The following is a 14,773-nucleotide window of genomic DNA, read 5'->3' on the forward strand; positions in this document are numbered from 1 at the left end:
GCAGAAGCACATCGTGCGGAGCGGCGTCGTGGTAGATCCTACCCAAGGGGGGGAGGAGTTACTACAAACACGGCGACCAAGGATAGAGGGCCCTCTGCCCAAGGAAGACTTGGTTTACCGGCAGGCAAACCATTTTGAGACCAGTCATCGAGACCAGTCACTGAGCGCAGCTCCTGCATAAATCTCGGGTCAGAACTACCCTCGTGCAGTTCTTTGTGCGCCTCGGCTTGGTGCACTTGCAGGAGAGCCGTGGCATGCAGGGCGGAGGCGGCCTGTCCAGTGGCACTGTAGGCTCAGTAGTGAGTGACGACGTAAACCCACGGGCCCTGGACGGGAGACTCGGATGGTGAGAGCATGATCCATCTACAAGCGCTGTCCCTGCGTGGGCAGTGCCCAACACGAGAGGCAGCGATAGTGGCCGTGGGAAGCGAAGAGGTAACGATCGCAACCAGGAAACATACACAAACGAAAAAGGTATCTTGAAAAAGACGTTTTCCATTTGCGCCACTCTTTTAGAGGAAATTAAACTCTTTTATGTGTTTTTATATATATATATATATATATATAAATAAATAAATAAAGTTGTTCACTCCATAGTTTCCTGCTGCTGAAGCACCCAGGGTAGTTGCTCAGCACAACCGTGGTGTGTGAGGGGGAGGACCGCTGGAATGCGGCGTAGATCCAGCGGCGTAGATCCAACAGCGTAGAGATATGAATGAAGGCGGCAGAGGAATTCAGCTCTGTGAACTTGCTCGCTTTGCTCCTAAGAAGATATCTGATGTGTGTTTGCAGCGTCACTCCTTTTATACCCGTATGTCCGGGAGAGTGGCATGCAAATTCCACACGCCAATTTCTATTGGCCTTTTCTCAAGATCAAATAGGTCTGGGCTCCGCAGGAGCGACCCCTAGTGTCAACTCATCGACACAACGTTGAGTGAGTGACAGATAGGGAACTATCATTTACCCAGATTAAGTAGCGACACTGAGATCAGTTGAAGTCAGATGTTTACATACACTTAGGTTAGGTTATTTTTAACCACTCAACAGATTTCATATTATTAAAGTTTTGGCAAGTCGTTTAGAACATCTACTTTATGCATGACATGAGTAATTTTTCCAACAATTGTTTACAGACAGATTGTTTCACTTTAATTCCACAATCACAATCACAATTCCAGTGGGTAAGAAGTTTACATACACTAAGTTAACTGTGCATTTAAGCAGCTTGGAAAATTCCAGAAAATTATGTCAAGCCTTTAGGCAATTAGCCAATTAGCTTCTACTTATTTAAGCTTAGCAATTTATTGTGAGAAGTTTGTGGAAGGCTACCGAAATCGTTTGACCTAAGTTAAACAATTTAAAGGCAACGCTACCAAATACTAACAAAGTGTATGTAAACTTCTGACCCACTGGGAATGTGCTAAAAGAAATAAAAGCTGAAATAAATAATTCTCTCTACTATTATTCTGACATTTCACATTCTTAAAATTAAGTAATGATCCTCACTCACATAAATTAGATTAAATGTCAGGAATTGTGAAAAACTGAGTTTACATGTACTTTTTGATGCCTAAAAAAAGGCATTTAGCTGTCTCGTAGAGAGAGAGAAAGAGCATGAGAGAAAGAGAGCCAAGAATTGTGGGGGTGAAATCTTAGAGCTGATTATGTATGAGTGTTCCTGTGTAGAGAATTACTCTGCCATCATCTCGAGTCGCTGTCATGGGCTATGTGAAAGTCAGCAGGAAACAAAATTATAATGTAGCATAGCACATCTTTACTCAAGCATGGAAGACATAGTTACTCATGCACTGCTTCTCTATAGCTCTTTGACCTTGTATATTGCTGTAGCACTTCTGAACTCGAAGTAGTTAAGGATCCTCGGATCATAGCTTCACGTCATCCACACTCTCCTTAAACTTTGACAAGTAAGGCACTGTCATCGTGACTCTCTAAAGTATCAGCATTTTGGAGCCACATGTTTTCATTGACAATATTTTTTTACAAATGTAATACACTAAACATCACATTATCCACATTATAAGAACTTATTTAGGTGTTATTGATGTGTGCAGTATGAATGGAACCATTGTCAAAAATTAGTCACATCGTGTACATATGCCTTGTGCATGCTTTATAGGTTATGTTTTGTTGTCAATTAGTAATGTAAATGCTATCATCCTATCTTGGGTCATCAAAAATGGCAAACAATATAACATATTGTGTGTTTGTAGAGTGAGGCAAAGCTCCTTTTAAGTATAGGCGTGGAGGAAGTATAAAGAAAATGCAGAAATCACAGCAGCGGGAATGTACTGCAATGTGGAACAACATTCGATATCAACACTTAATAACAGCCATTTCGATTTAATTATTTGATTTACTCTGATTTAAATGCAAAGACATTATTTTAGCAGAATTACTTTTATTTTTATTTTCTTATCCTTTCTGAAACTAGCACAGAAGTCTAATAACAAACATCCACTTGAGTTCAGATTTTTGCAGATGATGTTGTCTTCATGTCATCATCGGTCCGTGACCTTCAGCTCTCACTGGATCGCTTGGCAGTCGAGTGTGAAGCAGCTGGGATGAGGATTAGCACCTCTAAATCTGAGGCCATGGTTCTCAGCAGGAAACCGATGGAGTGCGTACTCCAGGTAGGGAATGAGGTTTTGCCCCAAGTGAAGGAGTTCAAGTACCTCGGGGTCTTGTTCACGAGTGAGGGACAATGGAGCGGGAGGTTGGCCGGAGAATCGGGCAGCGGGGCGGTATTGCACTCGCTCTATCGCGACCGTTAGTCACGAAAAGAGAGCTGAGCCGAAAGGCAAAGCTCTCGATCTACCGGTCAATTTTTGTTCCTACCCTCACCTATGGTCATGAAGGTTGGGTCATGACCGAAAGAACTAGGTCGCGAGTACAAGCGGCCGAAATGGGCTTCCTCAGAAGGGTGGCGGGCTTCTCCCTTAGAGATAGGGTGAGGAGCTCAGTCATCCGTGAGGAGCTCGGAGTAGAGCCGCTGCTCCTTTGCGTTGAAAGGAGTCAGTTGAGGTGGTTTGGGCATCTGGTAAGGATGCCCCCTGGCCGCCTCCCTAGGGAGGTGTTTCAGGCACTTCCAGCTGGGAGGAGGCCTCGGGGAAGACCCAGGACTAGGTGGAGAGACACTGGCCTGGGAACGCCTCGGGGTCCCCCAGTCAGAGTTGGTTAATGTGGCTCGGGATAGGGAAGTTTGGGGCCCCCTGCTGGAGCAGCTGCCCCCGCGACCCGACTTCGGATAAGTGGTTGAAGATGGATGGATGGATGGATTCTTTCTGAAACAGTAGTCCATGCGCTGCTGTGGTGAAGACGGCATCTGTTCCTCCCGTTATATCGTATATAGTGGTCTTGATCATTGTTAGATCATATTTAACCTAATATCTTTCACAGCAACAGCACTTTAGAAATTAAAGCTGTTTACTACCATTTGTGATCGGAGTTTGCACGATTTTTTCATAAAAAAAAGTTTATATCCACCAACAGCTGTTGCAGGTCAACTGTGTCTAATAAAGCAGATGCAATAGCAATGACGGTAAACCGTGATATACCATAATTTATGTAAATCCTGAGTTTTTCCTGATGCAACAATCTGGTGGAAATTTAAATAAGCCCTTATCTCCAATAATATATGGGAAATGTGGTGTTTCTGGTCCCCAGCATTGAATGCTGGTGGGCTGGGTGTTTCCACCGGGATTTTAAACTAGCTTAACCAGCTTTATCAGAAAGACCATGCTGGAAAACCAGCTTCACCAGCAAGTTTTTACCAGTTAAAAGTATGGCTTTGTTGGTCCATGAGCTAGACTAGCACCAAACCAGCACTTATCAGCATAAACCAGACAATACCAGCATAGGAATTGCATGCTGGTTAAGCTGGTCTTTTCAGCAAGGTAGTGCTCAGAACTGGCCCGCAAGATTGGAATTGTGGCATGCAAATTGTGTTCAGCACAGATTTTGTGGATCTGTGTAAATCCTTTAGTAAAATCGGGCGCTAAACCAGTGCAGACAGCTTGTCTTGTGCTTTTAAACAATGCTTTTACTGGGCGCAATTCATTCTTAGTGAATTCACCTATGACAGTGTGAATGTAGCCACAGTCCACTTTTAGTTTCAGAACAGAGATGTGAGGAAAAGCAAATGAGATACAGCATTATTGCTACCTGAAAATCTCAGCACTCATGTCAGTTTTGCTTCAAAATGTGAAGTTGAATGTGGAGTGAAAGCCTGCATGTGACTGCTTGATGTTAATCCAGAATGTTTCTGATGTTACATAAGGGTTGTCCTCCTGTATCTTATCCTGTGTCTTCTATCTCTTCTCTAGTTGGTCAGTGGGGGCTCTGTAGTGAATGCAGAGGCAGTATGGGACCATGTGACCATGGCTGACCGAGAGCTGGCCTTCAAGGCAGGTGATGTCATCAAGGTGTTGGACGCTTCCAATAAGGACTGGTGGTGGGGTCAAATCGATGATGAGGAGGGCTGGTTTCCTGCCAGCTTTGTAAGGGTGAGCCCATCTCCAACTTTAACACTTAATTGTCTTAACAGTTATTGGTCTAATGCCTACCTGTCTAACAAACACCTGCTCAACACACTCACCTGTCAAACATACACCTGTTTAACACACATCTGCCCAAACTTAACTGTGTAACTGTTTTTATATTAAATTAATAGCAATTTGATAAAGCTGTTTAAATGACATAAATAAGACCTGAAACATATAGGGCTGGCAAGAAATTATTAATGGCAAAGACAGCTCTTTTTAGCCGCAGTTATTACATCGGTCAGCCACAACATTAAAACCACCTGCCTAATATTGTGTAGGTCCCCCTCGTGCTGCCAAAACAGCGCCAACCTATATTCTTCTCACCACAATTGCACAGAGTGGTTATCTGAGTTACCGTAGACTTTGTTGTTCAAAACTGTCTGGCCATTCTCTGTTGACCTCTCTCATCAACAAGGCGTTTCCATCTACAGAACTGCCGCTCATTGGATGTTTTTTGTTTTTAGCACCATTCTGTGTAAATGCTAGACCCTGTTGTGTGTGAAAATTCCAGGAGATCAGCAGTTACAGAAATACACAAACCAGCCCATCTGGCACCAACAATCATCCTTGTTGGTGCTATTCTGAGATGCGGGTTGGTGCTGTTTTGGCAGCATGAGGGGGACCTACACAATATTAGGCAGGTGGTTTTAATGTTTTGGGTGATCGGTGTAAGTTCGCACATTTTGATAATTTACAGTTTAATTATACAATATTAAAGCATTGATTTTTCTATTAAAGGAATAATTTACCAAAAAATTCTAACTCTTTTTCTCACAGTAATATTGTTCCAAACCTGCATGAGTTTCTTTCTTCCTTGGGACACAAAAGGAGATGTCAGGCATTTATGTTAGTCTTATTCACCATTCACTTTCATTGTATCTGTTTTTCATACAATGAAAGTGAATGGTGACCAGTTTTGGGTGAGATCCAATTACAAAGTAATTAGTTACTGTAATCAAATTACTTGTAAGTAAAAAAGTAGTGTAATGCATTACATTTTAAAGTCTTAAAAGCATATTACATTTACTTTTAATTAATTTAATTACTTTTAAGTATATTAAAGGGTTATGCTTATTTCTAATATAATATTTACATACAATACATTAATTATGGCCTTGTAATGGGTCATTGTGAAGGAGAAATGTGAGGTGCAGAGTGGATGACTTGTGTGTAACAATGAACAAGAAAGTAATATAGACAATATTGATTACTTTTGAATGATAATAATTAGTAATTTGTAGCGGATTACTATTTTGAAGTAATTTAAAAGGCTAGGCTGTCATTCTGCCTCACATATCCTTTTGTGTTTCATAAAAGAAAGAAAATCATACGATTTTGGAAAAACGGTCTCTACTCATTTTTGGGTGAGCTATCCCTTTAAAAACACCTCAGAAGAGTTCACATTCTTCCCTTTAATCTCCAGCTTGAACCCAAACTCTTGTTTGTGTTGATGTTGTTGTTTCTCTAAGGTGGAGTCCCACCCCCCTCAAACCAAACAGCTTTTTTATATCAACCCTGTCGCTGCATCACGCCTCACAAACGCCACGGCTAAGGTGCGTTTTTTTAAAAACCACTGCTTACCGTTTTACCGTTGAATGCATTCCATCGCTTACTGCTCACATGTTGTCGCTTTGGTCCAACGTTTCGTTCCCGCCACAATCACTAAGCTTCGCTTCCATGGCAGCTTATCTCCATGCCAATGACAGTTTGGGTCTTTCAGAAAATACTATAATAATATTTTTTTTGGATGAGGAAAACTATGTATATTTCATCCTTTCCTGACAGTATTTGATGACATTTTATCCATTTGCTTGCTGGGATTTGAACAGATGTTGGTCTGAACTTTGGGTAATATCTAAATGCAGCCTAGTTCTTTTATATAGAGGGAGAACAAAAACACACCTTTTTCTCAACAATAAATTTCCAAACAGAAGTTCAAAACGTAATATAAACACAATGCCAACAATCACAAGTAATACTTCGCCCAAAAATTTAAATTATGATCTTTTACTCACCCTCATGCCATTCCAGATGTGTTTGACTTTCTTTCTTCTGCTGAACACAAATTAAGATTTTTAGAATAATGTCTCAGCTCTGTAGGTCCATACAATGCAATTGAATGGTGATCAGGCCTTTGAAGCTCCACAATGGAGAATAAGTCAGTGTAAACATAATCCATTAGATTCCAGTGGTTTAATCAATTTCTTCTGAAGCAGTCCAGTTGTTTTGGGGGGAGAACAGAACCAAATACAATATAGAATATTGTAAGTGTAATGAGCTTGAAATCATGATCGCCAAGGAGACTGCTGTTATAATGTATAGTGAAAAAGAAGTTCTCACCCAAATCCAACTGGATCACTTCAAACGACATTGATTAAACCACAGGAGGCTTATGAATTACTTTTATACTGACTTTATCTCCTTTGTTTGTTATGGATCAAAAGAACTGGGATATTCTTCTAAAAACCTTTGTTTGTGTTCAGCAGAGGAAAGAATGTCATACATATCTGTGATGGCATGAGGGTGAACAAATTATGATAGAATTTTCATTTTTGGGTGAACTAGCCCTTTAACAGTATATATAAATAGCCAGTTACCTCAATCCTTCCACCAAATCTCCCAGCATCGCGCCTCCACCTCCACCTTAAACTTTTCGCTCCATAGCTTGTCTGGTTTTTAGTTTATAGTATATCCAGTGTCCCAAATTAACACTCTTCAATTGCCAAATGTGAGTAAAATTGGCATAAGTGAGTAAATAAACAAAATTACTGGCCATTTGGAGAGTTACTTTATTAGGAACTGTAACTTAATGCATAGATTGTAAGAATAGTCTATTGTTTGACTCATGCTGTTTTTCTATCTGACTTAAGTGACATGAGTGATACATAATAAAGGCATACAAATGCTCTAATGTAGAACACATCTGTCACAACTTGCCCATCTACTGATGACTTATAGCTCAAAGGAAAATATATCATCTGATGTTTATCTAAGATGCATAAAGTTTTTTTATTATGTTCATATTATGTGTGAAATATTCCTTGTATTATGTTGCAAAAAAAATTATAAAAATAAAAATATGAGGAAGCAAAATCACAATGAGACTTTATGACTTTAATTCATTAAAATGTTAAGAATGAAACTAAAGTTTGCTTTATCAACATGTTGCGCAGTAAAATAAAATATTAATTGTCTGATAGCACAGTCATGCTTGATAAAATGTATACACACACATTTGCCGGTAGATATCTGAAGGATGTATAGATACTGTTATCATAATGTTAACGATGCTTCTGGATTGAAAGTCCACTGTAGTGGTGGCCAAAAGCTAAAACGGAGACACAGAGTTTGTGTGGACCATCAGTTTGCACTCTCTGAGAAATCTGACTACTTGCACTGAAATATGAACGTAAACCCTTTTAGTGGGGGTCACAAATGAAAGGATAAAAGGAGGTGTGTGATAGAGATGTGCTTATAAAAGGAGGAGTGTGTCGTAAAGGTGGAGTGCTTTTTAATGGGACTTTTATGTAACTTGGTCTTAACTTGGGTTACATACTCTACGTATAGCTATCCTAAGTGCATTTCTCAATTTGCCCCTTTTCTTTTCTCTCTCTTTCTCTCCTCTAACAGTCATCTTTCCCCCTTTCTCCCCAAACACACACTCACACAGATGGCAGGTTGTGTAAGCTGCTCTCTCGGGCATGACAGGTGTGAGAAAATCTCTCTCTGTGCAGAGAATATCACCTGTGTCCACACAGATATATACATATTTAATACATACTATATCAATCTGTACAACACGGCCTGTATTCTGAGCCTTTGGGCATCTCTTATGCAACCCTGAGAAAGGACAAGGAGGAATAGATAGAAAAAATTTGTGAGAGAGAAAAAGAGAGAGAGAGAGAGAGAGAGAGAGAGAGAGAGAGGGAGCAGTGGGGTCTGAAGGCATTATGTCACACCAGTTGGTGGCGCTGGCCCAAAGGTTTGGCGTCTCTCTCCTGCTGAGACCTGGAGCTCTCATGTCATCAGAAATCATTGCTCACTGTTTATTCACAGTCCACACGCACAACACAAACTGTGCCTGCACAGGAAACACAGGAACATACAGTGGAGCTGAGAGCATTGTTACATAAATACATCAAATAATCCAACGTGCTTCATGATTTAACATGACATTATCCACAAAATCTAAATAAACGCTCTCCAAACATTAATGCACACATTTTATTACTTAAGTAAAACGTTTTAAATACATTCATTTGGGAATGTGACATACAGTATTTCCAAGTGAAATAAGATTTCCAATGAGAAAAAAAGTAGTGTGGGACTTGATTTTATGGTTTTTAGGGATGAGAACTTAACAGTTTTGGTTCTGATTCCAATTCCTCCACAATTTCAGTACTTTATGTTTTACACTATAGAGTCGAAAGAACCGACTTATAAGTGTCATTCGCTCTGGAATTGGATTACACTGATAATGGTGTATGTTTCGCTCTATAGATTAAAAAGAAACAACTCGTATGAAAAACTTGTTCGGTAATCAGACTACATTGGTCGCGCCTTATGTTTTTGCACTGTAGATTCTAAAGAACCAACTTATAATTGTTTTGGGAATCGGACCACACTGATAATGCTGTATATTTCGCACTGTAGATTTAAAGGACTGACTCATAAGAGTCATTCATTTGGGAATCAAGCTACACCTGTCGCACTGTATGTTTCGTGCTGTAGAGTTAAGTCAAGTCAATTCAAGTGAGCTTTATTGTCATTCCTCTATATGTAGAGACATACAAGGGAACGAAATGTCAAAAGAACTGTTAAAAGAACTAAAATGAGTCAGTTAAAAGATCTGAGTTATTAATTCAGAAATCGGGCTACACTGGTCGCGCTGAATGTTTAAAATTTTTGATGAATAAAAACCGACTAACATGAGTAATTCGTTCGGAAATCTGACTACACTGGTCACGCTGTGTTTCGCATTACTGAGCACAAGAAACACTGTCAGAGTATTTTAGAATGGTGACTCTTCCGCATCAACGTAAGAATGCTCATTCGAGAACCGTAAACAGAACCGAAAGTCATGAAATCATTAGTTTCCAGTTTTCCCCCCAACCCTTGATTTTATGTTGACTTGAAAATTAACTTTTGTTTTTCAACATTCAAGCTTCTATAAGATTTTTGTTAACTGTAGGGATGTCCAGATACTTCCTTTTCGGTACTTGCCGATACCGCTACAGATACATGTTTTTTTGTTGTATTTTTTCTGATTTCAACATTGTTTATTTAAATTTGATCATCAAAATAAATAAATGGATTCATAAAAATGTAATCAAATGAAAATAGAAAATTTTATTTTTGTATTATTTTTTTTTTATCAAATGAAGATCTTTTATACAGAACTATTTGGCGTAGGCCCCATCTGGTGGTCCGAAGAAGTTGTACTCAGAACCGTCATATATGCTGGAGATAGGTGGCAGGGGAGTGGAGACTACCGCTGTGCAGGACGGGACTCAACTTGTTTATGGTGGGGTGGTGGAGGTTGCCGTGTTAGCACACTGAAACAGCAATGTGATAGATTGTGAGCAGATTTATACATGTGAATGACTTGGAATTACCCAGCTAATGGTGCGATGATGTACAGCTGTTAGTCTTCCCGCTAGAACTAGAGCTTACATTTCTCGTAGTCAATGTGTTGAATGCAGGAGAAATGGGCAGGAGTATAGACCTGAGCGACTTTAACAATTCTCACCTTTGGGAAAGCAGGTCGCTACTAGACACAGTGTGATTAATATTCTACAAAAGGCTGCTATTTAATTAAATGAATTTTTAGTCTGTATGTGCTGCAAGCTACAAAATAAACTAGCACTCTGCTCACTGTCATCTGCTATAAACAGAGAGTGTGATGCTCATGACGGTGTTTTAGTGCTTCTTGGTATGAGCAGCTAGCTTCACATATTACATTCAAACATTCTTAAAACAAGATATATTTTCTTTAAAGCACACAGCACATGCAAACTATATATAGGTATTTATATCTTTAAATATCAGCCTTGCGGTTTAATAATCACACTAGGACAAAATGTGATTTGTGTGCGGAATGTTTATGCAAATGACATTCGTACGTCAGATGGTATCAGTTTTTGATATCGGAGCACACATACACACACACACACACAAACACAAACACAAACACAAACACACACACAAAAGCCATTCCCAAGTAAAAGAGATGGAGAATTGTTGTATATATGAGACCTACAAGGGTCATTGTGATCTTTGGTGTAAGATGCTGACACCTTTACACAGTATACTCTGTTCTGCTGTGTCTCATGTTTCTCTTCACTGTTCACTGAGGTTTAGTCATGAAGCATAAAATGAGACGTCACTTTTCATTAGAGGAGAGAAGAGAAGAGAAGAACAGACAAAAAACAGATTGCTCTGGGAGGAGAGGGTGAGAGAGGAAGAGAGAGACATGGAGAGAGAGAGGGGCTAAAATAGATTGGACACTCAGAGGAAGGAAAGAGAAGATGGAAGTGTATATGTGTGTGCGTGTATGTGTGCCCAGGTGCCTGTGTGTGCAACATCTGCGTCATCAGTGTTCTTGTAATTCCTCAATTTCATGAAACAGACAGCCATAGCCACATACTCACACACTGTTGTGTACTCGGACAGCAGGATCACAAACTAAGCCTTGCATTTGATGAGGATGAGGAAGGACAGCTAGGCCAGGCTAATGCACTGGAAAGTTCCACCGAGGCAAAGATTTCTAGGTATACGGTTATAGTTTGAGATTTTAATGAGATCTTCATTTGAGAAACTCAACCTTCAAGAGATTAAACATCATATCAGTGACAAAAGGCAGAGAGAAAGATGTTATAGGGTGAATGGAATATCTGACAGGCTTGTGTATTTATGACAATCTATTTTAAATTTTTTCATATTTGTTTTGGATATTTTTGACTCCAGATCAGTTCAGCAAATGTGTGTGTATGTGGGTGTTTTGTCAAATCTGACAAAACCTCCCTTTGGGGACATCCGGGGTAGGGTTGTGAATCGAGAACCATTCCAATTTGTTTTTATTATTATAAAATAAATATAGTATATTATTTTCATAAACTTTGTTCATAGTATGATTCCCAAAGCTAATTTTATGAGCCCATTCTTTGGAATCTATATAGCACAATATACAGAACTGTACAGTACTACTAGTTTAGTCCTATTCCTGAACAAATTACTCTTATGAGCCGGTTCCTTTGAATCAACAGAGCACAACATACAGATCTACCAGTCTTATGAATTGGCTCTTTTTAGTGAATCAAAAACACTTCCGTCTGAGCATTTACTGAATCAATTTTACTGACATGGAATTACTTTTGTTATGTCCAACTCGAAATGAAATAAGAACTGTTACTGTGTTATTTAATTTAGTATTTAAGATTTGTGAGACTTCAGTCAGGGAGCACAGTTACTGACATGTTTGTTCATGTTACAATTTGTTGTTACATTTATTTCTGATTTGTTATACAGTGTCTACTCTGTCGAAATCTGAAAAGATCTCATAATTTGGTAAGAGGCTGTTGAGGGCAGTAAATGCAATAATAATTGCATTTATTATTTCCAAATAATTGTTTTTAAAAGTTTACTCCATGTGACTCTACCCTCCCTAGCAACTGGGCCAATTTGGTTGCTTAGGAGACCAGGCTGGAGTCACTCAGCACACCCTGGATTCAAACTCGTGACTCCAAAGGTGGTATTCGGCGTCAATACTCGCTGAGCTACCCAGGCCCTTTAAAAGAAATCTTAATGGATTTGTTAAAGGAATAGTTCACCCAAAATTAAAATTCTCTCATCATTTACTCACCCTGATGCCATCACGGATGTGTATGACAATCTTTCTTTAACAGAACACAAATTAAGATTTTTAGAAATTGTTCTCAGCTCTTTTGGGCCAAGCAACATAAGTGTATGGATGCCAAAACTGTGAAGCTCCAAAAATCACATAAGTCATCATAGAATTGATCCATATGACTCCAGTGGTTAAATCAATGTCATCAGATGCTATTTGATTGTTGGCGAGAAACAGATCAATATTTTAGTCAATTTTACTATATTTCCTTCTCCCTGCTCAGTCAATCTCCATGTTATCATTCACATTCTTCTCCTCGTTTTTGATGATTAGCATTCTTCATGCATACACCCTCTACTGGGCAGGGAGATAATTACATCCAGAAATGGACTCAAAAGAATATTCTGTGTTCAGTACAATTTAAGCTCAATACCACAAAATGTATTTTGACTAGTCCCTCCTTTTCTTTAAAAAGTGCTAAATGTAGTTGTGCTGTGAAGCATTTACAATGGAAGTGAATGTGGGCCAATTTTTGAACATTGAAATAATCACTGTTTCAAAAGTTTAGCCACAAGACATAAACAATGTGCATGTTAATCATTTTATGCACAATGCATAAAATTAATGTGGCAGGGCGGAGGGTGGGGCCGGGTTATGATTTTACACACCCGGTCCCTTATCAGGCTAATTAAGCCTCCGAGAGGGATCAAGGCCGATGGCAGATGGTGGTGCGACGAGAGAGAGATAGTTTACGGACATGTCCGTCATGTGTGTGTTTGTGTCGTTTGTTTCAGTTTAACAATTAAACTATTATTTATATTATCAAGCCGGTTCTCGCCTCCTCCTTTCCATTGAACTGATTACAATTAAGTACTAACCTTTTCTGTGTAAAGTTATAGCCAATTTTACAACTTAACAAACCCTAAAATTACTGTAAAAATGACTATTTAAACACCGTAACAGCTCAAATAAAACATGATTTTTAACAGAAGAATTAATGTAAGTGCTTTTATAAAATCATAAGTTTCACATTTCTGCCTTTAAACCGTCCAAAAATTGGCCCTATTCACTTCCATTGTAAGTGCCTCACTGCACTGAGTCAAAATAATTTTTTGTGGTAACCAACATTATGCTTAACTTGTTAATATTCCTTTAAATATTGATCTGATTCTCACCCACACCTATAATATCACTTCTGAAGATAATAATTTTACCAATGGTGTCTTATGGACTACTTTTATGCTGCCTTTATTTTATTTTGTTACCCATTTAATTGTATTGTATGGACCTACAGAGCTGAAATATTATTCTAAAAATCTTAATTTGCGTTCTGCATAAGAAAGAAATACACATCTGGTAAATGAGTAAATAATGAGAGAACTATTCCTTTAAGAGTAATCAGAACTACAATCTGTAAATATCTTACAATTCCCATCCTTAATCAGGGACAGATGCAATTACTGTAATTTGCTATTAAGGTATGCCGTGATTTAGATAGGTAAGTGAATGTGTGTGTGTGTGTGTGTGTGTGTGTGTGTGTGTGTGTGTGTGTGTGTGTGTGTGAATCTTGTACAGATCGAGAGAGAGAAAAATAGCAAGAACATTTTTGTTAGTGAGTTTATATGTTTAAATGTTTATAGGAATGCCTGTTATGGTAAAATGCAGTTCAGACTGGTGCCACCAGAGGGCGCCACTACAGTGACACCTTTTTTTCCTGATCTCTGTAACTTTAACCCCGAAGCAATGAAACCGTCTAGACAACTTAAATGACCTTTTATGAAAGCAATCATACAAGCTGTTAACTCAGGATGCTCTGAGCCGAATGCTATTGGAAAAGCACAATTATCGTGATTACTTTAACTGATAATAACAGGGCTTGTGGATCAAGTAATCTTTGTCTTAATGTGTGTGTTGTAGTTATGGGTAAATCAGGAGGAAAACACAGCAGTCGAGGCAACCGAAAGCTCCAGTGAAGTGCAGAACGGTCATGCGGAGGCCAGTCCGAACCCCAGCACCGACTGCCTGTGTTTGGGCCAGCCCGCCCAGAACCGGGACCAGATGAGAGCCAATGTCATCAATGAGATCATGAGCACAGAACGACATTACATCAAACACCTGAAGGATATCTGTGAGGTAATAAACACAGTCCACCCAATACAGTCTAAAAATGTTGTAGAACTAAAAACCAAAAAGCTGTTTAAATTACATGAACTACAGACCTGGCGAGAGATTATCAATGGCAAATAAATTATTTTGTAGTTACTATTTAGCTGGAAGGATTTGGTCATTTACATTTTAATAGTAATATATTAAACCATTTATTTTTTCTTTTAAAGGCATAGGAACCTGAAAAATAAAAATTCTG

The 14,773-nt window shown here is 39.0% G+C and overlaps 1 protein-coding gene across 4 annotated transcripts in view; it reads left to right on the forward strand.

The window, feature by feature from the left end:
- Positions 1-14,773, forward strand: part of arhgef9a (Cdc42 guanine nucleotide exchange factor (GEF) 9a) — a 49,598-nt gene that overhangs the window by 14,487 nt on the left and 20,338 nt on the right. For 2 of the 4 annotated variants that reach the window (XM_052112630.1, XM_052112639.1), the window contains exons 2-4: positions 4,344-4,523; positions 6,032-6,115; positions 14,326-14,541. In XM_052112630.1, coding sequence (XP_051968590.1) covers positions 4,344-4,523; positions 6,032-6,115; positions 14,326-14,541 — 480 coding nt within the window. The remainder of the gene's footprint in view (positions 1-4,343; positions 4,524-6,031; positions 6,116-14,325; positions 14,542-14,773) is intronic. The other 2 variants (XM_052112647.1, XM_052112655.1) reach the window with 1 other exon arrangement.

This window comes from Xyrauchen texanus, chromosome 3 (assembly GCF_025860055.1).
Source record: "Xyrauchen texanus isolate HMW12.3.18 chromosome 3, RBS_HiC_50CHRs, whole genome shotgun sequence".
In the NCBI taxonomy this organism is placed as follows: domain Eukaryota; kingdom Metazoa; phylum Chordata; class Actinopteri; order Cypriniformes; family Catostomidae; genus Xyrauchen; species Xyrauchen texanus.